Here is a 24,419-nt window from a genome sequence, read left to right as displayed (position 1 = left end):
AAAAAAGATACCTAGAAGGAGGATATTGAATTTCCCCAAAACAAAGAATTTATAAATATTTGAGGTGATGGATATGCTAATTGCCCTGATCTAATCACTATATATTATAGATTGCTAAAAATCACTAGTATCCCATAAATATGTATAATTATTGTATGTCAATTAAAAATGAAATAAAATAAATAGTAATACATGATAGAAGAACTTAAAGGAGGTAGGAACCTATAATATAAATATTTATATTTTAACTGTTTATATTAATAATATTCACATGTGTAAAGATTGGAAGGGAGTAAAATAAAATGCTAACTGTAGTTAGTTAAAAACAAATTTAATCCTCTTGTATACAGTTAAAGTTTAATCCTCTTTGTATAAAGTTAAATGTCCTTTATAAGGGTCTGCATTTCTGTTTCTCTCAGAATTCCCTGTTTTGTAACCCTGCTCCGACCTCAATTCATCTTGAAAGGTAAGTACTTAAAAATGAACTGCTGGTATATATTTTTTTTCAAAAATGTTATTATTGTGAGTACAACCACACACACACACACACACACACACACAAATGACTTCTTATTCTCTTATTATGGGACAAAAGGATATACCATATTTCTCTTTTTAAGACCCAACAATATCATTATGGACAAAGTTTTGAAATAATACAATGAAATTCCCTTGAAGTTGACTACTTAATATCAAGATAAAACAAGTTCTTAAGAAGATGCATTACAAAGAATATTTAATAGGCATATTAAGTATTCATTAAATATTCATTAAGAAATATTCTTATGCATTCTTAAGAATATTTCATTACAAAGACATTGAAGTTTTTTTAGAGTGTTTTAAGCAATTATCCAAATAATGTGGTCAAACTATATAATCCACCCTATATAATTCAGACCAAATACTTCTGCTTTGGAAACTCTGATATCCAGGTTAGCTGCCCAAATTGTAGTAAACTGGACCCTCGCCACATCATTTCATTTTTTGTTGTGTAAATATGTCCTACTGTCTACAGTACTAATCTTTTGCTTTAATTTCTTCCATTTCTACCTCCAGGCACTGTGCAACTTAAACAAATGCAGACTGATGCTAACTAACATATGGTTTCTATCAATGTCTGGTGGAAAAATGGCTCAGATTTTTCTGATGATGCATATTGTTTTCTTCTAAACATATTCATTAACACATGTAAGTAGATTGGTACAAATAAAAGCAACTTGTAAATGAAAACCAAAAACATGTAATTGGTAAACATGATTTGTTCAAATGAAGCCCTAAAATAATGTATGCTTTTTCAAATACTAACCTGCAACCAATTTTACCTACTTTAAAGTTTTAAATATTCTTATTTTATTCAAAATAGTAAAAGCAATCATCTTGCAGCCTTAGAAAATGTTTACAAAATCTCTTTGCTTTCCTTGAATTTTATAATTTCCCTTTCTATCCCAGCATAATCACAGAACAGAAAATGTGGTTTGTGGGTCCAGATTGTTTCTATTTCATATTTTTTACATATCATTATTTTAAAACATTATTTCAATATGCAATTTTGGCAAGCACAGCTACAGAGGCAGTTGATGCTATTGTGTCAACAAAATAAATATACTTCATATGTAATGAAATCGTGCCTTTCAATTCAATTTTGGAACAATTTTAGAAGAAAGTAGCATCAAGTCACTATGTGTAGTTCAGAAAGTGAATCTGAACTCTGCATTCATTAACAGTATGACTTTGGGTAAATTATTTAAGATCTTGAACCTTTAATTTCCTCATCTATAATTTAGGGATAACAATTGTACCTCATAGAATTGGCTTGAGAGTTAGAGGAGATAAATCACTTAAAATCTTAGCATAACATCTAACTCATGATAAGCATTCCACGTTAAGTTAGCTGTTGTTTTTAAACATAATTATCATATGGCTGATTTTAGTCTAATGCTCTAATGGGTTTTAGCTACAAATAATAAAATAGCATCCAGGTTTACCTCAGTAATGTAAAGCTTTCTCTATATTAAAACAAGTATGTTTTAAGTAACTCAATTAAACAGAAAAATAGTCATGTTTTCTTACCAAACAGAATTTAGCATTAGACAGAATTTCCATATGATAAAGGGCAGTAGATAAGGCAACCTAAATTATCTTCCCAAGAAATTTCATTATTTCTGTAGATGTGGGCAAATTATCAGGTTCACTTTCATGCAGATCCCAAATGTTACAGTATTCCATCTTCAAAGTTCTGCCACTAGTATGTTCAATAACCGTGCCTCTGTCTTCCATGTGCTTTTGACATGAGCTAAAGATTTCCAAACTACTTTTCCCATTAGTAACTACGAGCAAAATGAATCATGAAAGGAGAAAGTACAAGCAATATAAGAATAGCACAAAGTATTGTTTTCTTATTCTAGTTTATCTAATTTAATTCCCAAATCCTCAGATCTTTTCCACAAAGAACAATGTATCCACAAGAAAAGCCCTGTCAGTCTGAACATTGCCACAAACAATAGGCAGAAAGCAACAAATATATTAAATATATTAAAAGAATCAGAAGTATGACTCTTTTTTGTCTACTCAATGGAAACTCTTAATTTGATGGAATCACATGTTTACATATGAGAAGTAGATACAACCTCTTATCAATAGCTCTCTTTTGGAGGCTGCTGGTGATCCAAATTAGATTAGGGCAGATGAGAAAGAGTATATTTCAACCAAGATGCTCAATTAAAGTCCTGGAGGAGAAATGATTGTTCTTCCTCCATTATGTTCTCTCTTCTCCTGCCCTTGCCTTTCAGGGCTGCTTATTTAGTGCAATACTGGAGTATCAGGATGCATAAGGAACAGCCATGTTCATTTTGTATGGTCAACTGGTTTTCTACCATTTGTGAACTGCTTTGGTGAGAGTGCTTTTCCTGGTCTTCCAGTGAGCAGGAAACCAAAAGAAGAAAATTTTTCTGAATCCCTGAGATTCTGTGGCTCCAAAACCAACCAACTAAATAAAATCTTTTAAGAGGCAAAATTTATAATAATAGCAGCCACCATTTTTGAAATCCTTAGAATATCCCCAGGACAGAGATAAGCATGTTAAAGTCATTATCATATTTACAACTCCTTGAAGTATTACTGTCTTTTAATAAAATGGAGGTAAGTTTCTCAAGGTCACATTCTTATAAGTGATCTATCGAGTTTGAATTTTGAAGTTCTCAAGGAAGCAATAAGGCTTCTGACTACTTTATTTTCCATCTGGTCACTTACTATTGCATAGTAATATTTTGGGCACTGTTATTAGAACTGAGGAAACAGTTGTGAATAATATAAAGCAAAACTCTGATCTCACGTGACTCAAATTATAGTGGAGGGTAAATAGGCATATAAATTAAACAATGTAATCCCAGATAGTGGTGTATGCTTTTTAGAAATTAAAACAGGATTAAGAGATTCAAAAAGAATGCAGTAAGGGTGAGAAGACTACTTAACATACAACTGAAACAAGATAGTATAGAGGAGAGAAGTATGCCAAACAGGGAAGACACCCTGAGTCCAAGCCCTGAGCTTAAAGTTTCTGAGGGACAAGAACGGGCCTTGTAACAGATTGCAAGGTAAAAGTCCATGTTGGCTTTTCTTTTCATTCTACAGGATAAGTAAATTAAATTCAAAGAAATTAACTTGCTGAATGACTGTCTGATGCTGAAGTTCATATTCTTTTATGTTATTAGCTTTTTAACAATTAAGGAAAAGAGAGTGTTTATTTTATTTTTTTTAATTATCCCCATCTCTTTCATGTAAGACCTCCTTGGTTTTTGACATCTTAATGGTGTATCAGCAAATGTTAGCAGCGTAATAGCCAGTCGTTCTGGTTTTTCTTTTCCCTAAATACTAAAAATATGCTACAGTTATGAGAGTGTACTTTGACTTTCTTCTCATATATGGTAATATCTGTGTGTATGATCTAGAAAAATAAGCTATCTAGAAGAATGGAAAACTCGATTGCAAAATATATGATGACTTTTAAGAGAAAGAATGTTATGTATTTCTATTCTTTATTTCAAATAACAGAGTTTTAATCTATTCAAGTTATGATATAATTTTCATAATTTGTCATTCTTTTCCCATGAAAATTTATTCATGCTTAAGTAGCACATATTTTAATTAGCTAAAACAGAAAAGATGAAATTCACTACTCAAAGGTTGCATATTAGGAATAAAAAAGGTTCATTAGGAATAAAAATATGCAACATTTAATGTGGATTTATAGCTTTATGTTTTAAACATATTGTTTAAAATAAGTCCAAAATATCTAAATCAATTACTGTATTTACTTTATATTTCCATACCTGGGACTCTTCTCCATAAGCCAGTAATAGCTATGACCTTATAGCAGAACAGGTTAATGTTAAAACAAGTCCATTACTTCTTGCACTACTCTGTCCTCATTCAAACCTTATACTCTATGTGGAAATGCAATTATTTTATTATATAACTAAATGGATGTATTTTAAACATTTTTGCACCATCTCACATTATGGAATAAGAATATTTTCACCTCTCACAACATTCAGTTTGAAGGGGATGGATTTTTACGCACACTGATTGATTACAATTCATTAACTTGGAGATAGACTCAGTGAGTATGATCCAATAAAATATTTAAGAAAACCTATAGTTAAATAAATAGTATCTAATGTTAAGCTGAAGGAAACCTGAGACACAGACCACAGAATAGGACATATCTCAGGACCAGAGTATATAACGAACATACAATGAATAAATAAACATACCATGAGTTAAGAGAACAATGGCGATGCTGAGTAGGCAGTGACAGGTATGCTATTCAGGGGACCCTAGATGACTCCTTTTGAACTCAGTCCTTGTCAAACCTCTGACAGTGCAGTTGTCAGGTTTTAAATAAATGAAAAGTGAAACTTGCAATTTGTCAAAACAGGTACAACATCAGAATAATTAGTAGAGCAAACCCTACAAGTTTCAAGGTAGGATTTCATTAATAGTTATCTGTGTTTAAATATGGTTTAAAGATTAATCATGTGGAAGGCTGAGGCAGGAGAATCACTTGAACCTAAGAGGCAGAGATTGCAATGAGCCGAGATGGCGCCATTACACTTCAGCCTGGGTGACAGAGCTAGACTCCATCTCAACAAACAAACAAACAAACAAGATTAATCATGCGCAATTTTCAGGAGAAAAGTTATAGCTTAAAGAAAAACTATACATGCTCTAATTCAAGAAAAATATGAAGAAACTGGAAATGAGATGAAAGTTCACAATATTGTTTAAATATATTCAGATGTGATCTAAGAAAAAATGAGGATTTTGGTCATTTGTACTGAGAAGGAGAAATACAAGCACTAATAGGTTATTTTAATAAGTTACATTGAGAATGCTTTGGTCTACCAATTGGATAGGGTTATTTTTCTGAATTTTATTTGGGGCCTATGGCAAGTACCTACAAAAGACATTATTGTCTACATAGTTCCAAATATGCAACTTGGCTTTTAAATTGTTTGGGATCAGTATCTGAATGTTAGCAAAGTTGTTCTTTTAAAAAAAAAAATTCTTTTTTTTTCCCTATAAAAGTTGGATAGATGTCATATGCTCTCTTTTCTGTGGAAAAACATGAAGCCCTTTTTTTTTTGTCTCGGTTGTAAGTAAGAGTGAGATTTGCTCTGCTTTCTGATTTTAAACAGTAATTAAAATATAATTTGTAACTAATTCCAGTAAAGTTTATTTATTTGTTTTTTTATCTAAAGGGTTCCTCTTTGTTTTTCCAAGGATCATTATGAGTAAGAGTCATTGCCTCTCAGGGCTTGGCAAACCCTAAAGTTATGTCTCTTTCTCTTTTCCCCTCCCTCTCTGTTCCCTTTCTTTTTATCTCCTGCTCTGACTTGTTCTTTTAATTGGCTCTAATATAAAACTGAAGCATATCTGGTGAATACTGTTTCATGTTCTCTGTTTCTAATTTAAATCATGGATGAGTGGTAGACTTTTCTCTCTCTAAATAAAAAATAACAAAGAGTACCCTAAATCAACTTTTTGTATGATTCTTGGTTTTGATTACAGTGGGTCAGTGACCCTCAGTTACCAAAGGAGAGGAAAAAAGTTTCCCATACTGAGTAAGCAAGAATAACTACAGTATGAGGAACTGGGTTAAGAAACAGAAAGGATCTGCTAATAGATATTTTTATACACAATGAATGATTTTATGTGAAACAGCTCCTCTAGGAATTGTTTTCAGGTTAGTTGGAAGAAAGTTAATAATTTCTTTTGTCCCTGATTCTAAGAGAACATACTTCACGAACCATTCAAATTCAGTATTTTCTGAGGTGGCCATAATCTTCTTTGGATCTAGCTGCAGTCTTGCATCTTGTTTTACACAGATGCTTCTACTGATTGGAATTTTAGAGTCCTAGTCTAATGCCTTTCTTTGTTGATGGAGACAAATAAGGCCAGACAATTTTAAGGTATATGCTGAGGGTCACAGATAAGACATGGGCAAGTCAGTCCTTAGATGTAAGCTTCAAAGCCAGTTAATGTCTTCATTTCTTAAAAATTTATTGAGTGCTTACTGTGTGCAAGATCCTGTGCTAAGCCCCGAGACGTGTAAAGAAACAAGGTGGAAGTGACTCCTGCTCTCACAAAGCTAACTTTGTAAGGTTATTTTCATTACTTCTAGTGGCAGATTTGGTAGACAGTTCTACGAAATAAATATTAGAAGTATCTAAATTCAAAGGCTAAAATATCTTAATATTGATTCAAAAATGCAGCAAGCTACATAGTATCTTCTGGTCATAAAAAAATTTTCTTATTACTTTTGACTGATTTACTTAACCATAGCTTTTTTTCTAACAAAATTATATTATTAGTTTGGTTTATAAAAGTGTTCATTCAATGTTTACTTATTTTTCACCATGGATGTTATAACAATTTCTTTATAAATATGCTTCCTTTAAAACTAGAACTTGTATTATTCAATTTTTAAAAAAGATCTTACTGGTATAACATGCCAACCAGGGCTAAATATTTATATTCAAACCTTTTAATGGACTGATAAGTGAGAGCAATATCAATCATATAAAACATTTTTTGTATCAGATACTCTGCTTAACACTGCATCTCACTGATAACGCTGCCATTATCTCACACCTTATAGAAAATCTATGGTGTAGATACTAATATGATCTGCCTATTAAACATAGAACTGAGGATTAGAAAAAGGAAAATGTATTCCACAGTACACAGTAAGTAAGTGACAAAGTGGAATTTGAGACCAATTCTGCCTGTCTAAAAATACTCTCAGGCTGGGCACAGTGGCTCATGCTTATAATTCCAACAGTTTGGGAGGCTGGGGAGGCTGAGGAGGCTGAAGGAGGAGGATCACTTGAGATCAAGAGTTTGAGACCAGCCTTAGCAATATAGTTAAACCCCATCTCTAAAGAAAAAAATATTTAAAAATTATCTGTGTGTGGTAGTGTGTGCTTGTAGTCTTTGCTTCTTGGAAGGCTGGATGGGGGAGGATTGCTTGAGCCCAGGAGTCTGAGGCTGTAGTGAGCTATGATCGTATCACTGCACTCCAGCCAGGGTGACACCAAAAGCCTAGCTCTAAAACAAGAAAGAAAGAAAGAATACACTCTCCTGTAATGACCTCTAGACATATAGAAAATTTTGAAATGGTATACATGAGTTTTTCTTGAAGAGTGTTTCTCAGGTTTTACCTAAGGCCTGATAATGTATAATAATAAAGGAAAATTTGTAGTTTTACTTCTTTCATTTTCAAATTCTTCGTTTTTAAAGATTTATAGAGTCAATTAAAAAATTAAGTGAACTAGAACACAGATTAGTAGAAATCTTGAAAATGTTAATTAATCAGAAAATAAGTAAAATTAGTTGTGAGACTAGACAATCTCTTCACTGCTTATGGCTTATAATTTCTATCTATTGAAGTTTCACCCATCATTGAAGTGTTTGTTTCAATGAGAGTATCACCTCAGGAATCTTCAGATTTTATGAATTAGAATGTTCTTTCCTTCCTCTGTGTTCCCACAGGTCTTTGTGGCTCCACAGTAACACTCTTTTTTGTTTTGTTCGTTTTGTATCTTACTTTGTATTAATATTACATATGAGTATTTTAGATGACTACGTAAATGTATTTTGAGTGCCTATATGATTGATACAGTCTAATGGAAAACTTAGTAACTCTTACTACTTATTGAGGGAGTTCCTAAATGCCAGGTACTATATGAGTCTACTTTGCCCAGTATTTTAAAAAAGCATCATGACCCGTTACAAAGACACACACACACACACACACACACACACCCCTGAGGTTTAAGTAAAGCAAAATCAGGCTAAGTCCATACTATCAGCAAGTAGTAATGGCAAGTTTGGAATACATACCATGTTTTAATCATTGTCTTATACTTAACATTAAAATTAAGTTATGTCTGAATTCAAGTGCACACCTCTCATATTAACTCATCATTGAAAAATTCTTTTTTTCTTTTCAGTTTGCTATACAAAATAAAAATTGTATTTTCAGTAAAAACTTCAACTAGAAATAAGATAATTATTTGAAAACCTTATTTTTTCTTTTATATAGAAGTCGCATATCTTATATTGACAAGACATTCATTTGCTTTAACAAAGGGTGGCCTATGTAGCATGCTATGCATCTTGTTTAAAAGTGTGGACATTTTAGTAAATAGCACATGCATGTGTTTATTGAACACAGTAGTCTTTATTTTTTAAAATATTATTATTATTTTTGTAAAATGGCTCTATTTATATGGAAAACCTGAGGACAGTATTTGGGAGAACGAAATTTCTGGCCTCTCTTTTGGAATGAGGACTGTGCCTACAGGTCGTATCTTTTAGTAAATATATACACAATATCATTTTTTTTTTTTTTTGAGACAGAGTCTCGCTCTGTTGCCAGGTGCCAGGCTGGAGTGCAGTGGCGCGATCTCGGCTTACTGCAACCTCCGCCTCCCAGGTTCAAGCAATTCTCCTGCCTCAGCCTCCCGAGTAGCTGGAACTACAGGTGCGCGCCACCAGGCCCAGATAATTTTTGTATATTTAGTAGAGACAGGGTTTCACCAAGTTGGCCAGGATGGTCTCAATCTCTTGACCTCGTGATCTGCCCACCTCGGCCTGCCAAAGTGCTGGGATTACAGGCATGAGTCACCGTGACCAGTCTACAATATCATTTTTTTTAAAAAGCACGTCTCTATAGATGAAATAAACATTCTATTGTTTTAAATTTTAACCCTTAAATCAAAATTTAAAATTACTTGTGAATATCAGTTGAATAGTATTTGCTCTTGAATAAAACATACATCAATATAGATATAAAAATATTGAACATGATTTTATTCCAATCTTTATCAATAAGAAATACAGTTTACATAGATTGCTTTAATCTTGCAAAATACTTTAGCAAATACCAACGTCCCTGATACGGAGATTATATATTTTGATTAAAAAGCTAACGCTTTCATTTTAATCCTCTTTACTAAATTCCTGTTTCACTCATAGATTCTTGGGCTTGGAAAGAGCATTAAAGACCCTCAGGTCCAGCTAAGAACCGAGTATAGATAAACGATCTACTTCAACTTTCTTGGTAGGTTAACAGTTAATTTCTCTCTGAATCCCCTGAGTGACAGGAAGGCAATTGTAAGGTTCATTAGATTTTGCTTAGTTATATTTGTTTTTTAACTTTTTATTAAGTTTTAAAAAATCTGTTATATGTTATGCTAATTGTATTCTCAATTATAGGCATTTGGATTCATAAAGTCATACATTGTGCCTTATATATTTTGTCCTTTTTTTGGTTTAACACTCTTGGTGTGGTACCTTGATGCCCTGATCAGCTGATATTTTCTTCAATTTCTTCACGTGATAAGCCAATTTTTACTTTGCTCTTACATAGTGAACAGGTGAATAAGTGGCCTGATTAGAGATTAAAAATTGAGTCCTGTACATTTGTTGGTAATGGTTTGGCCTGCAGCATTGTTTTCACTTGGCAGCCCCACTATTGCCCCATTAGTTCTCAGCAAGCATTTTCCATTAAATCTTAGACTCTTTCACATGCAAAAACATAGTTAATATAGCATTTGACTTTAGGAAATTGGTGTAGAACTTTATTTATCTTTATTAAATTCAAACTTGTTTGGGACCATATGACTTAGAATTCTAGAAGACCATTGTCCTCCTTCTAGCTACTGGTTTTGGCAGGCAAGTGTAATTGTTATGCTTCCTAATTTTATCTTCTTCAAAAATGTAATGAGCTTGGATATTTTGACTTATGACATGCAACATAAAAATAGACCATTTAATCTGAAGACTCTCAGCTGTATTAGTTTTTAATTTGCAGAGATAGTGGTCTTCCAAATGTAAATTAAAATTTTACCCTATGTCTACTGTTATTAATTGCAATTCCAGAAATATTACAATAAGTAAGTCTGTAAGAATTCACTGAGGAGGTGATGCTAAAATTTAGTTGAAAGATAAATACATTTAATTAGACTAGGGAGGAGGCAAAGAGAATAAGCAGGGCAACTTAATAATTTTGATTTTATATGGAATACAATGAAAAGTCTAAAAATTATAAAGCAAAGAATGGCAAAATCAGATCTATATTTGATCTAAATCATTGAAACTATTATTCTGGCTGCCTTGTTTCGAATTAAATAAAGACAGAAAGTGAATTTACTAAGGCTAGATGAACAACCCTGGTGGTGACGGTAGTAGTGATCAGCAAGTGGAATAGATTAAAAAGATTTCAAAAGGTTAAATTCACAGGGTAAAAGGAAAGAGTGATAGAGAAGAAAAAGGAGAGAAATGTCCCATGGATTACTCTTAAATTTCTGACCAATGTAACTGGATTTTAGGTGTTGTCATTTGTGAAGATGGGTCACTCTGGAAGAAAATCAGCTTGGGTTAGGAGGAGGGAGATGCTATGAATTTGTTTTGAACATGAGCCTTTTGAGATATTTTTGAGATGATGTTTTTCAAGAGCCATAAAAAGATATATACCCTTTGACCAAGAAATCCAAAGACTCTGGGAATGTAGCCTAAGAAAATAGTACAAAAATATGGGAAAAGTTATAGTTGAAAATGTCCATTGCAGTGTTTTTTAATTGAAAAAAATGAAAGTAATGTTAATACTCAAAAACAGAGAACTTATAAACTTTTGTACACTTAAATAAAAAATAATTTAGCAAATGATTGTTTAAAAACTATTTAGTAACATGTAAATTACTAATTATATAATTCTATTACAAAAATAGTTAAAACATTTTAAATAGTATTAAAACTGTAGAAACAATATGAAATAAAACTAGAAAATACAAGAAATTGCTCAATAGGATATTAGAATTATAAGTTTATATATATCTTCTTTGTTTAAAATTAGTAGAAGAAGGAACATAGAGGAAGAAGGAAGAGGAGGAGAAGGCAAAAGAAGAAGAAGAAGAAGAAGAAGGAAAAGCAGAAGCAGCAGGGGCGGCAGTGGCAGCTACAGGAACAGAAAAAGCAGAAGATGATGACAATGCTGATGAAGATACAATGAAACATAGCTACTTACTCTTGTCATACTGAATTCTATAACTATTGCTGATGATCAAAATTATGAAAACCATGTGAAGGCATAAAATAAGACATGCATGACTTAGAATTTAACTTTCTACAAATTTTAAATTGCTTATTGATTGATTTGTTCAAAAAATTGGAGCTGACTCTTCCTCCTCAAAAACAAGTGAATTACAAGTAAAATTGATAGTACAATTAAACCTTTTTAGTGATGTTCCTGTAAACCAGGGAAAATCCCAAACAAAGTATATTTAGATGATATTTTAAATAACATATATTAAATGTCATTGCTATTATTTACACAAAATTCCAGTTTCTATAACGCATACTTATTCTGACATTAAAATTGGCCAAAAGCTAAACATAAATTAAGATGGTCTATTGTCTTTGACAGTTCCCAAAGAAAATACATTTAGCTTTGTATATTGGTTTGGGCACCCTTCTTATTATATGTCTTCATTTTTATATGCCTACTAATTTTGTAAAATTGGGGTTAAGATATTTCATCAATCTCCCCTACGTATTTTACAAAGCTAAGATCAACTTATTTCAACTTATTTTAAACATTCAATTTATTTTAAACATTATACATTGTCAATATTTTTATATTTTGTCAGCAGATGACATAAATATGCACATGACAGGGCATTCACCCAAGACAACTTGTGATTTTTAAAAATAATTTTAAATTTACTTACTTGAAATAAAAGAATATGCCAAGTGAGATAAGCAGTGATGCAATAGATAATCCGTGTCCAATTATGGTCAGGTAAAACAAATTTAGTGCAGTCTGTAATTTGTATAAAAAAATTTGGTTCATATCAATAATATAAGAATCTATAATCCTACACATGTAGAAGTTCAAATTCAACTGAATAAACTATATTTTTTAATGTGATCTGATAGTTTTACAACGATTAGTTTGCAAACCAAGAAATACTTGAACACATCTTGAATGAAGAATATGTATCAAGCTACAGTATCAAAATTTATAAATTGTATGCCCTTTTAAAAATAATTTTAAAAAATTAGAAGTCCAATATTAAATCTATGAGGCAACATTTTGATTGATCTAGATTATATACTATATGAAACTAGTATTTTATATTTTGTGCACCTTTAAACAAATGCTGCTTAATGATTTATTTTGTTCAGACTTAAATCCCAGATAAAGTTTCTTTTCCAACTAAGTTTCTTTTTTCTTTGACAAATTTGAAGCTCAGAGACAAATCTCAATTTGTTAACTTAGAAGATCCTATCATCTGTACGAATGTGTTCATTCTCATGGTTTTCACTTTTTTATTTGCCCATATTCCATTTATTGTGCATTTGTATAATTATCTTCCAACTGTTCTCTGAATAAGCCAGTAATATATTATTTAAAAACATAATGATAGCTGGTAGTTATCAAGAGCTTACTATATGTTAATCTTTTAAGTTTTTTTTGTGTTAAATCAATACCTATGAAAATAATAAGAATAAAATCTATTCTTACCCTCATTTCATATATGAGGGGACTGAAACAGAAAGATGTAAAATGGCTTTTTCAAGGTCAGTTTGTAAGAAGCAGAAAGAGGAAATTGGGTTTTAGGATTCACAGTTGTAATCACTGTGACAAACTGACTCTATTCCAAAAACATGCAAATACATGCAAGTGATTGCTCTTGAAGCTATATTATGGTGCCAAATTGTAATTAATCTTGACTTCACATGTAGTGTTTAAGAAAGCGATCCTGAGTGCATGTGACCTAAGACTCAGTCAGAATGAGAGCCTTCTGTTGAGGGAGAGACAGGACTGTTTAAACCCTGCGGGGCTTATCCTGTTTACTTGAGCACAGTTTCAGAGGTCATTCTAGAAATTCCACTGCAGATGAAAGATTTTCCTTTTCTTACACTTTTAAGGTATGTTTTCTTTGGAAAATTTGAAACCCAGTACTGAAACATTGACTTGTAAATTACACTATTACCTAACAGGATTGCTTTTTCAGTGTAATGACAAAATGAATAATAATTTTTTTCCTTGGATATATTTCTTAATTGTTCTTCTCAATTTATATTATGAAAAGGCGTTATAAGGGAATGGAATAATGACTGAATTTTTTAAGGGATTGGAATAATGACTGAATTTTTTCAATACAGTAAAGGATAACTAGCTGTTTAAATAGGTAGCGTAAATTCAATTTCAATTCAGAATTATGACATACCTTCACTTTCTCATGGGTGTTAACATTACACTGGGTATAATTTGTCCATGTTCTGTTGCTTGCTGGATGTCTAAACCAGTTTCCATCTTGGTCACAGATCTTTGTAACTTTTTCTTTAAAATTAAAAGGAAAAAAAGGGGAAACAGGAATTTAATTAACCTAGAGTTTATTAAATGGATGTCAAGGAGATAGGTAGATACATTACTGCTTTTACCTGATGGATCAAAGTCCTGAAAGTAATCAGGGCAGAGCTGCATTGATTCAGTTCCTGCGGCAACATCATTCCAGCAGAGCCATCCATCCCAGGTTCTGTTGCAGTAAACGCCTTAATGAAGAAATAAAAATTAGGGATAATTAACTTCCTCTAGTTCTATATGAAGACATAGTCTTAAAAGTGGTTTCACACGAATGCGGAGTAAAGGCTATTTATGGAAAATGGAGATATTACATTAAAATGTATGTACAGAAATTATTTGGCTTCTTACCAAATAATATTAGAATAATATCTAAATTAAATTCTAAATTAAATTTAGAAATATCTAAATATATAACATTTAGATTTAATTCTAATTTTCCAAGATAGTTATTTATTTAATAAATCAAATGGTCTTTGCTAGTTGTCCTTAGCCATAATGTAGTGATTAATTAGTGTCCCTACACTTAAAATTAAAAAACAGAAAAGGGAATTAGGGACATGTTTCATTTTAGAAACTATATGCTTAGGGAAAGGTGTTAATATTTTCTGAAGCAAACAAATAAAATAGTCCAGTATTTCCTATTATGCCATTGTAATCCCAAAAGATACTTATTGAGGCCCTTCAATCAAATTCTGGCTCTTCATTCCTTTTCTTTTCAAATAAGGTAGAATGTTTAATAATCTTACATTTTTCTCCAAAATTAAAGAAAAAACTTCTTACATTAAAACACATAATGTTTTTTTGTGAGAGGTAGGTAAATTAAACGACCAATGTTCAAATGTTGTAACAGTCTATAATCAAAGAAAGTAATTTTCTAACTTGTTTTCTAACTCATACAGAGAGAATCTTAAATGCTACATGAGATGTTTATTATCTTTAACAGATTTACAAAGCCATATCAAAATTTATCTAGCCCTCATGAAAATAGAACAAAATTCTGATGGCCTGTAAGTTCAGGTAAATTCAACTAAAAAGCATAACAAAATTTTAATGTCACTCCAGATGATGTTTTTTGTCCTGTGATTTTTTAAAGCAATTATTTAAATAGTTTGAATTCATATATTTCTAGATAAAATATGGCCTATTAAAAAATTTTATAACCTATTTAAAAAAATTCTTGATGTAGTGTTAGAAAGCATCTCAAATGTGTCCATATCACAGCTCCAAAAGAACCTATCTAATTCACTACAGCACTGGTAGTGTGAGAGACTGCAAGGTCCAGAATTTTTGAAATTGTGTTTTATGGTATTTGAGTGAGATGTGACTGGGTATTCTATGAAAAAAGTTTCTCTGGTCAAATGGATTTTAGAGACACAACGTTGAAATAAAAATAGCTCTTTATTGCAAGACTTTATAGAGCATTTAAAATTATAATGTGTATTATAAAACTTCAAGAAGATGTATTATACAATGATCCTGAACTTATTTTACCACAGAATACTTTTATTATGAAATCCTACAAAGATATTCCTATTGTTCAACAATTAAGTTGAAATCTACTTTTATATAATATATAGCAAGAGGGTTTGGAAGGGTTTAAAAGTTAGAAATATTTAGAGAGTCTTTTAAATTGTATTTTACTCTGAGTTTTACATTTGATATTTTGAAAATAACCCTTTCTTTAGGGTTGTCAGTCAAAATATAGGACCTATTTTTGTTTTGCTTTATCTGGCAAATCTGCTTGTGTTACTCATCTTTTATCTTCAGAATTTACGCAAATATCTGGTTCTTAGCAGGCTCTCAATAAATGCTACCCCAAAAAACAAAAGAATATCTTAATGAAAACAGAAGCACTTAAATTTTATTAACTTTACTACCAAATGTACTATGCAAACTGTGTGTATTATGCAAAACAATACTTTTGTATTCATCATAATATTATGCAACTTCCTATCAGGGAGGTTGTAAATAAAAAAGAAATATACAATTTCATAAGCTGAAAGTCAGTTGTCATTAAAATTTGTGTTTTTGTGTTAATATTAATACTTACTTGATTTAAATATCTTTGTACCATAAAAAATCATACTAAACAGATCACTGTCACATATTTTTATTAAATTTTTAACAACAAACAACCCTATCAAAAAATGGGCAAAGTATATGAACAGACACTTCTCAAAAGGAGACATTTATGCAGCCAATAAACATATGAAAAAAGCTTGTCATTACTGGTCATTAGAGAAATGTAAATCAAAACCACGATGAGACACCATCTCATGCCAGCTAGTTTGGCGATTGTCTGTTGTCAGGAGACAACAGATGCTGGAGAGGATGTGGAGAAATAGGAATGCTTTTACACTGTTGGTGGGAGTGTATAAATACAATTTGACCCAGCAATCCCTTTAGTGGGTATATACCCAAAGGATTATAAATCATTCTATTATAAAGACACATGCATATGTATGTTTATTGAGGCACTATCCACAATAGCAAACATTTGGAACCAACCCAAATGCCCATCAATGATAGACTGGATAAAGAAAATGTGGCACATATATACCATGTAATACTATGCAGCCATAAAAAAGGACAAGTTCATGTCCTTCGCAGGGACATGGATGAAGCTGGAACCCATTGTTCTCAGCAAACTAGCACAGGAACAAAAAGCCAAACACCACATTTTCTCATTCGTAAGTGGGAGTTGAACAATGAGAACACATGGACACAGGGAGGGGAGCATCATACACGGGGGCCTGTCGGGGGATGAGGGACTATGGCAGGGATAGGAGAAATAGCTAAAATAGATGATGGAGTGATGGATGCAGCATACCACCATGGCACGTGAATATTTATGTAACAAACCTGCATGATCTGCACATGTACCCCAGAACTCACCCCAAAACTTAAAGTATAATGATAAAAATTTTTAAAAAGAGATATAACATGATGTCATAAGATGTTCTTCAAACATAATTAAAACTGCACATATACAAAAAGGTAGCAACTAATCTATTTTTAATAATGGACCTAAGGAACTTATAATGATATAATGGAATAGTTTTCTTTTAAAAATATGTCAAATGCATTTACAATTAAGTAGTCATGCTTACCTTCTACTTGTTGAATGGGATCTTGCATAATTTTTTGGTAACATTCATATTGAGCTGTCATGATTTTATTTCTAGTAACTCCCAACTGCACTGAGTCCTCAGGACTCTCTTCTAATTCTGCTGTGACAAGAATCTGAGGGATTAAAAAAACAGTATCAACTTCATGAAAAGGATTATAAAAATGTCTTTGTCAAAGGCAGTCTGTCACAGTGGAAAACAGCCAGTGCAGTGATGTACTGGAAGATGAACTTGTTCTCTGGGGAAAATCTCCCATTTGTAATGTTTGCTATTTTCATGGTATAAATATCCCCTCCGTGTCCACTTTCAAAACACTAACAAGATGTCACCATTGGCAGAGTGGGAAAGCACAGTTGGTTCTCAGAAGCCTGTGGTAGCCAGCTCCAGGATAGTCCTTAATACATGTTCTGGAATGTAGACAGAGATGTCTTCCAATCTGACCCCAGTGTTTTTCCTGGCTCTGTGAATGAAGGCAAGATATTGTCTGTCCCCTCCCCTCTTCTTCCTTATTGTAAAATAGTATAAAATAACATCAAGATGACAGAGGAGATATATCTGGCACATGGAACTACTCACAATTTATGGTCATTGTTATAATATTTTGATAATAAAAATATTGGCAAATAGAAATTTTTGTGATGTTGGCAAATAGAAATTTTTCTTCTATGCACATCAATAAAGTTTTTGGACAAGTTATGTATTTATTTTCTTTCAATATAGTAGCACTATTTTAAGCTTCAATTCTACTTTAATTTCCACATGACATTTTTTCTGATTTATAATAGGAAGCCTGAATAAACCTCTTTTTAACCGATTTCTAGTAGTAATTTTTGCATAATTTATATTAACTATATTCCATAAGCTGTTATCTTCATATCCTTCCTTTGTTCCCTCATTGCCGTATTTCTGTTTTCTAGCAGGAAGTTGAATTTAGTAAAGTGAAAATGACATTCCCTCACTGTTGTAGCATCAGTCAAGTTTTACCATTGTGTGACCACCATTCATCATTAACTCTTTCATTCCTTTATTTATTTCCAAATAAAAATTTATGCAGTGGTAGTGTTGCACAAGTAATAAAGGAAATGTGTGACATAAAGAAAAGTAATATATTTGAAAACCACATAACTGCTGATCTTCTCAAAAAGTCTATAGAATTGCATAAATCCATATCATTTTTATCCTTCTGTATAAATCAATATCATTTTTATCCCTACTTGGAATACAGACTCTGATTTATATACTATCTTACACGAATTCAAGAGGAAGAGTCATAATATCTTAAATTACAATAATCAGTTGGTAATCTATTACAGAATTGCCTGCAGGAAAGTAATGTTCTGTGCAGCTTGCTCAGTGGAGGGTGTGAGCTGAAGTCAACTTAAAGATACTATCTAAGAAGTGCAGAATTTGGACTGCTCCTAGACTTGAAAATGTTTTCAAATACAAATGCTGACAGGAATGTAGTCTTGGGTTTGCTTGTTTTCTTTTTCTCATTTAGGTTTTCTGTATTCTCTGGGTTTCTTTGTTTCCATCTTTGTGGTATTTGCTAGAAACACCTCAAGCAAATTCTTTGCTGTCACAGGACTAAATGAGAGTATGTCTCTTGGTTTCTCGTGTTTGTAATGAGATAAGAGCACAGTCACTATTTGAGGCAGAGAAAAATATGGGTAATTCATTACTATGATAAAAATAAAATTAAGTGTATGAAGTATATGATTCTCAAGCAGAGCAGCTGAGTTTTTGTCTTCTTTGTCTGCCTTCCACCTTGGGCCCCATATCCCCAGTGTATACATGTAGAGGGGCAGATGAGTATGCACACTTATGCACGCACCTGCCACAAATTTAACATCAATTGTCTGCTTATTTAAATGAAGGATTGAGGAAATTAATTTAAAACACACTGCATGGTTCTAAATTGCCTTGCAATCAAGATATGTCAATCAGCTGGCAGAACGGGATAACTATCAATGGGAGAATCACTTTTTTTTAAACAGATCTAACTGTGAATCAACAAGTCTGGTTGAAACTATTTTCGCTACTATGTAAAACCTGTACTATAGTGTCATTCCGTTTGTATCTCTGATACAAACTATGCATAGTCCTCTGGTGTCTTATGCATTTGTGTCTATTGATCTTTCCCATTCTGATTCCCTCTACTTCCTCTCATTCTATACCTGTTATAGGACTAAAAGCATACACTGAATGAAAACTCATTATTGCTGTATCAATCAGATACAAAAATGTGATTAATTTATGTATCTAGTAACTTCCTTAATTTTCTTTATCAATTACAGGTGTATTGGAAGCAAAAACAGAAATAATCATATATTGTTATGCTTACCACAAAAAAAGGCAAGAGAACCAGAAAATACTGAGTACACTTTTTCTCCATCATTGTGCCAAAATGAAATATGCTATATAGCATAAACTGCAATAGAAAAAAAAGAAATATAATTCATGAATATTTATGATATAAACGTAGATGGCTCTCAACAGAGAATTTATTTTAAAACTACATATTAATTCAATAATTTTATTTTAAAGATTTGATTAATGGTTTTGGGGATTTTATTTTAAAGATTTGATTAATGGTTTGTTTAAAGACAGGGTCTCACTCTGTCACCAGGGCGAGAGTGCAGTGGCACAATCTCCGCTCACTGCAGCTAGACCTCCCAGGTTCAAGTGATCCTCCCTCCTCAGCCTCCCAAGTAGCTGAATTACAGGTGCACACACCACACCCAGCTAATATTTGTATTTTAATAAAGATGGGGTTTCACCATGTTGGTCAGGATTACACGTGTCAGCCATCCTGCCCAGCATGTTAAAATAGATTAAAACTACAAATGTTTAAGAGCATTATAATTTAAAGTATTAAGAAGCTTATTAACACATTTTAATTTAATTTAATTAGACTTACAAACAGAAATGCTCCTTATAGATAGATAGATAGATATTTTAATAATTATAAAACAAATGATAAAGGTATTAAAGCATTTTGCATGGATAGAAACAATTTTGATAGCATCTTTTATTATAAAGTTTACATTTATTTTCTGTAAGTATTCTTCTAATTTTAAATTTTCCGACTCCAGTTATTTAAGGAAGGAAATTGTTCTCAACCAATTTCTTGAGAATCAATGTCTATATATCATAAAAATGTCGTTATAATTTAATAGAAATTATTCTTCACTAGTGAAAATCAATTTTTTTTAAATAAGAAATAAAAGATTCCCTAAATCATCCACATTATTGAAATAACGTTACAGGGAATGAACAACATTAAATAAAATATTTGAATATTTTTAATGCTACATACAAGTCTGAGCTAATGAAAAATGGCCTCTAAAAACTAGTTCCTAATTCTGAGAGACAAGAATTGCTGTAGTGTATTTCCAAATGCTTCCACCCTGTGAAGTCCAGGAGCAACCTACTCTGACACGTTGTCAGGGTGTAGCCATAGACTATAATATTTATTTGACTGAATGACATAATTTGGCTCTGTGTCCCCACCCAAATCTCATCTTGTAGCTCCAAAAATTCCCATGTGTTGTGGAAGGGACCTGGTAGGAGATAGTTGAATCATGGGATAGGTCTTTCCACTGCTGTTCACCTGCTAGTGAATAAGGCTCACAAGATCTGATGGATTTATAAATGGGAGTTTCTCTTGTTTGCTGCCATAATGTGAGGCATGCCTTTCAACTTTCGTCATGATTGTGAGGTCCTTCCAGCCATGTGGAACTATAAGTGCATTAAACCTCTTTCCTTTGTAAAGTGCTGAGTCTCAAGTATGTCTTTATCAGCAGCATGAAATGGACTAATACACTGAACATGCAAACAATATACTGAAAGGAGAGAAAAAAATTCTGATCAACAGATATTTGCCATTGAACTGTGAACTTAGATTTAATTTTGTTAGGAAACTAGTGATGGTTTTTATTATAGAGCTAATGTGGGAAAAACAATTAAAAAACCTTCTTTACATGTTCACATATTTTGCTTATTATTTTCATTATGACATTCAATGAGAGCACATCATTAATTATCACATAGAATTTGTGCCATTGGTAGCCCTCACCAGTGACTCACCTAGAAGTTGTAGCAATCTTGTTTTGCAACCTTGTCAAATTGTAGTCGACAAATTGAAGTTTGCCGCAATCTTGTCAAGTTGCAGTCGTTTTCTTTTTACTTGCAGCAGTTTTTTGATTATTGTTTTCTCTTCTATCAGCTAGCTTGGGTTTTTATTATTAGACGATCTTGAGGAAAATATAACCAAAATATCATGAAGCACTCTATTAATTTTAATAAAACTAGTGTTGTTCTAGACAGAAAACAATGAATCAAAGTTTCTTCAGTTCAGTAATTAATAAGTAAATATTTTTGTTTTTATTACATTTTACCATGAGAAAATCTAATTTCCCAATACTTACATGCACGATTGTCTCCAGACTCAAATCACATTTTCTCTTGCATCATATTTGACATTGTCTTTAAGAATTTCTTAAATTCAGGGGTCAAGACCTGAAATATTGATTAATGTAATAATTTAATATTATGCTAATGATCAAAATTATTCCATGATAAATTTAAAATTTCAAAGTAAATACTGCTGCTAAAATCATATTTTTATTGACTGATTCCAACTTTTGAAAGCCTCTTTTGCTTACAACAGATTTGAGTTACTATATAGCATTAACATATTCACAGCATGTGATATTTCAATATGAATTACAGAACTAGATTATGAGAACACACTTGGTCTGAAAAGGTACATATTTTCTATGAGTAACTAATTTTTAAAGACTTCTTATGTCATTTTCACTTGATAAATTGTTAAATTTTAGATATTTACATTTTTTGATAGAATTACTAAAATGCTTTCCTCAGGCATTTATGTTACATAAATATTTATTGTGTTTATAGTCATATAATTCTGCAATGATTCTAAATTATGCTCACACCCTTTAAAAATAAATTTTGTGTTTTAATCTTCTCAGTGGAGCTTTCACTATCATCAAGTATTAATAGCAAGGTGAAAGAAAAGAGGGTTATTTTTGGCTTTGGTTTTCATTTTTCTACACATTTTTGTTGAAGAATGAAAATAGTTAACAGATATAGTAATTCCTAAAACTCCTTATCATATTAATGATAATTTATTAGGATTTTTGTTAAATTACAAAAAATTAAAGCAATTTAAAATTAGTTATGAGATACATTCTTCCATGCACATTTCACCTGGAAATGTGATAACCAATGATACTGCACACTTTACAAATTTGTTGTGACCATTAAGTAATTTTCACTATATTGTAGAGCCCTGAAAGTTCCTAACTCATGGCATACTCTTGGCTACATATTTAAGATGTTACTAGGTTATATTTTTCTGTATAAAAGCATATATATTTAAATATGTTAGTAATATAAATAAATGTTATTCTCTTTAAAAATCAGATGTGTTTTACAAAACAACTTTTTATGATTTACATACTAGTCAGGATTAAACTACCTTTAATATGCACATGAACTCCCAATTTTGAGGGGGAAAGTGCTTCAAAAATCTTGTTTGAAGTTTTTCCAAAATCAACACTTTGAAAAACATTTCACCCAACATTATCATTATTTTTATTGCTTATCTAATAGACTTCAAAATCAGAGTTCCAAAAAGTATCTTAGTGAAATATCTCTTAGGGGTAACTAATCATCCTGACATCAATAATTAAAGCCATTCAAACACATAGTGGACACCTGTGCCTTCTATGAGATCCAGCAATGACCAATTCATTGGTAGTGCAATTCACTTGAGTCATCTGGGTTGCAAAGGACCTGTCAAAGTTTCCTTGCCAGCAGACACATGTGGTGAGTGGTAGTTATGGAGGACTCACCCCTTTCATCAAGAAGTCTCACGTTCCATAATAGATGAATCATGGAAAGGCATGTGCATAATGCCATTGCAAATATAGGTGAAAGTCAACTTAGATAGATTCTCATACTGGGAGATGAAATGATAAGATTGTTCTCAGGAGAAATATGTTTAAGTGGAATCCTTGGTTTTAGCTCATTGGGTTCTCTGAATACTGCTTTTAATTAGCTGATTCAGCAAGCACTTCTCTCCATGTATTTAGCTTTTTTAAAATACATCTTCACTAAGATACAATTGATGCTAATTGACTAAAGCTGTTAAGCAAATCATTTTTAATCTCTTTCAGATCTTGTTAAATTATTTACTGATAATTTTACCACGTTACATCATGAAATATAATAGTTTCCGTTTAATTTTGAGGAGAGACCGAGCAAATAATGAAAAGAGGTCAAGTTAAGTGATTAAGCCTGCCAGAGGATTTGTCCATGTATGCTAAGGTTTGTTTAGTAGGAAAAGTACTTCAGAGTTGTGAAAGTGCTAATTTATACTGTTAAGTAAATGTGTAATCACATTGGTACTGCCAGTAGTTACTGACATTCTCGAGAGCCGCTAGTCTCATAGTTCCTATGAGTACTATTTTATTTTCCTTTTTCAAAATTAAACAAAGTGGTTTATTACTAGAAATGCGATACTTTTTAGTATACAATAAGAAGTTTAAAAGCCATTTATTTCTAAATGTTGTCTGTGCTTTAGCCCCCATCTTCAACATTAAAATAAAAATGAAGTATTTCATCACAAAAAGAACTATGAAAAATGAAAAATGTCTTAAAACCTGAAACAACTTTTGAAATATTACTGCCTAGTCACTAAAGAATGTATGTAACTTACCATTTTGGTTTCATTTCTTAATATATCATACATCTACCCTCCAAGACAATTTTCCCAAATGCTTACATTTTAAGAGGGCAATCTTCTTGACATACTATAGTGTAAAAGCATGTTTTATTGTATATAAGCATTAGAAACCAATGTGACTTAATCAATATTTATAGGAACACCAGAAAACATAAATCCTGCACATGTGTACCAGTGCCTTTCAAGCCTATATCTTATTTTCTAAAATACGTATTATTCCCACACATACTTTTATCATTCATGTTTCTTTATAATAATTCTTATTTTTCACGGAGTCACCTATCCCTAGTATTGAAAGTGTATGTTCACTCCAAGATTAAGAAAAATAATAACTTAATCTTTTATTTCTGTTTTCCCTTTCTTATGGTATATTACACAAACTACATATCTCTGGAATCAAAACAAGGAATAAACACTCTTCTGCAATACCAATGTTCCAACCTGCACGGAAAATGGAAGCATTTCAATCATTTTTCACAATCTAAAAAATGTCAAAGTGCAAGAGTATAGTTAACTTTTACTTTTCTCACTGCTTATTTTTAGAAAACCTAAGTCTTTGTGCTAGAATTACCATTGCAAATTA

The 24,419-nt window shown here is 31.9% G+C and overlaps 1 protein-coding gene across 1 annotated transcript in view; it reads right to left on the bottom strand.

Moving 5' to 3' along the window:
• The window catches only part of CALCRL (calcitonin receptor like receptor), a 101,846-nt gene that overhangs the window by 22,281 nt on the left and 55,146 nt on the right, over window positions 1–24,419 (bottom strand). Inside the window, exons 3-9 of the mRNA XM_003733201.6 lie at window positions 21,492–21,582; window positions 21,151–21,317; window positions 19,406–19,492; window positions 17,047–17,179; window positions 14,014–14,124; window positions 13,800–13,912; window positions 12,294–12,385 (exon numbers count right to left, since the gene is read on the bottom strand). Of these exons, the coding sequence (XP_003733249.2) occupies window positions 12,294–12,385; window positions 13,800–13,912; window positions 14,014–14,124; window positions 17,047–17,179; window positions 19,406–19,489 (533 nt within the window). The 5' untranslated portion in view covers window positions 19,490–19,492; window positions 21,151–21,317; window positions 21,492–21,582. The remainder of the gene's footprint in view (window positions 1–12,293; window positions 12,386–13,799; window positions 13,913–14,013; window positions 14,125–17,046; window positions 17,180–19,405; window positions 19,493–21,150; window positions 21,318–21,491; window positions 21,583–24,419) is intronic.

Source organism: Callithrix jacchus, chromosome 6 (assembly GCF_049354715.1).
Source record: "Callithrix jacchus isolate 240 chromosome 6, calJac240_pri, whole genome shotgun sequence".
NCBI classification, from domain to species: Eukaryota; Metazoa; Chordata; class Mammalia; order Primates; family Cebidae; genus Callithrix; species Callithrix jacchus.
The sequence above is the reverse complement of the archived record's forward strand: the minus strand, read 5'-3'. Positions and strand labels throughout refer to the sequence as shown.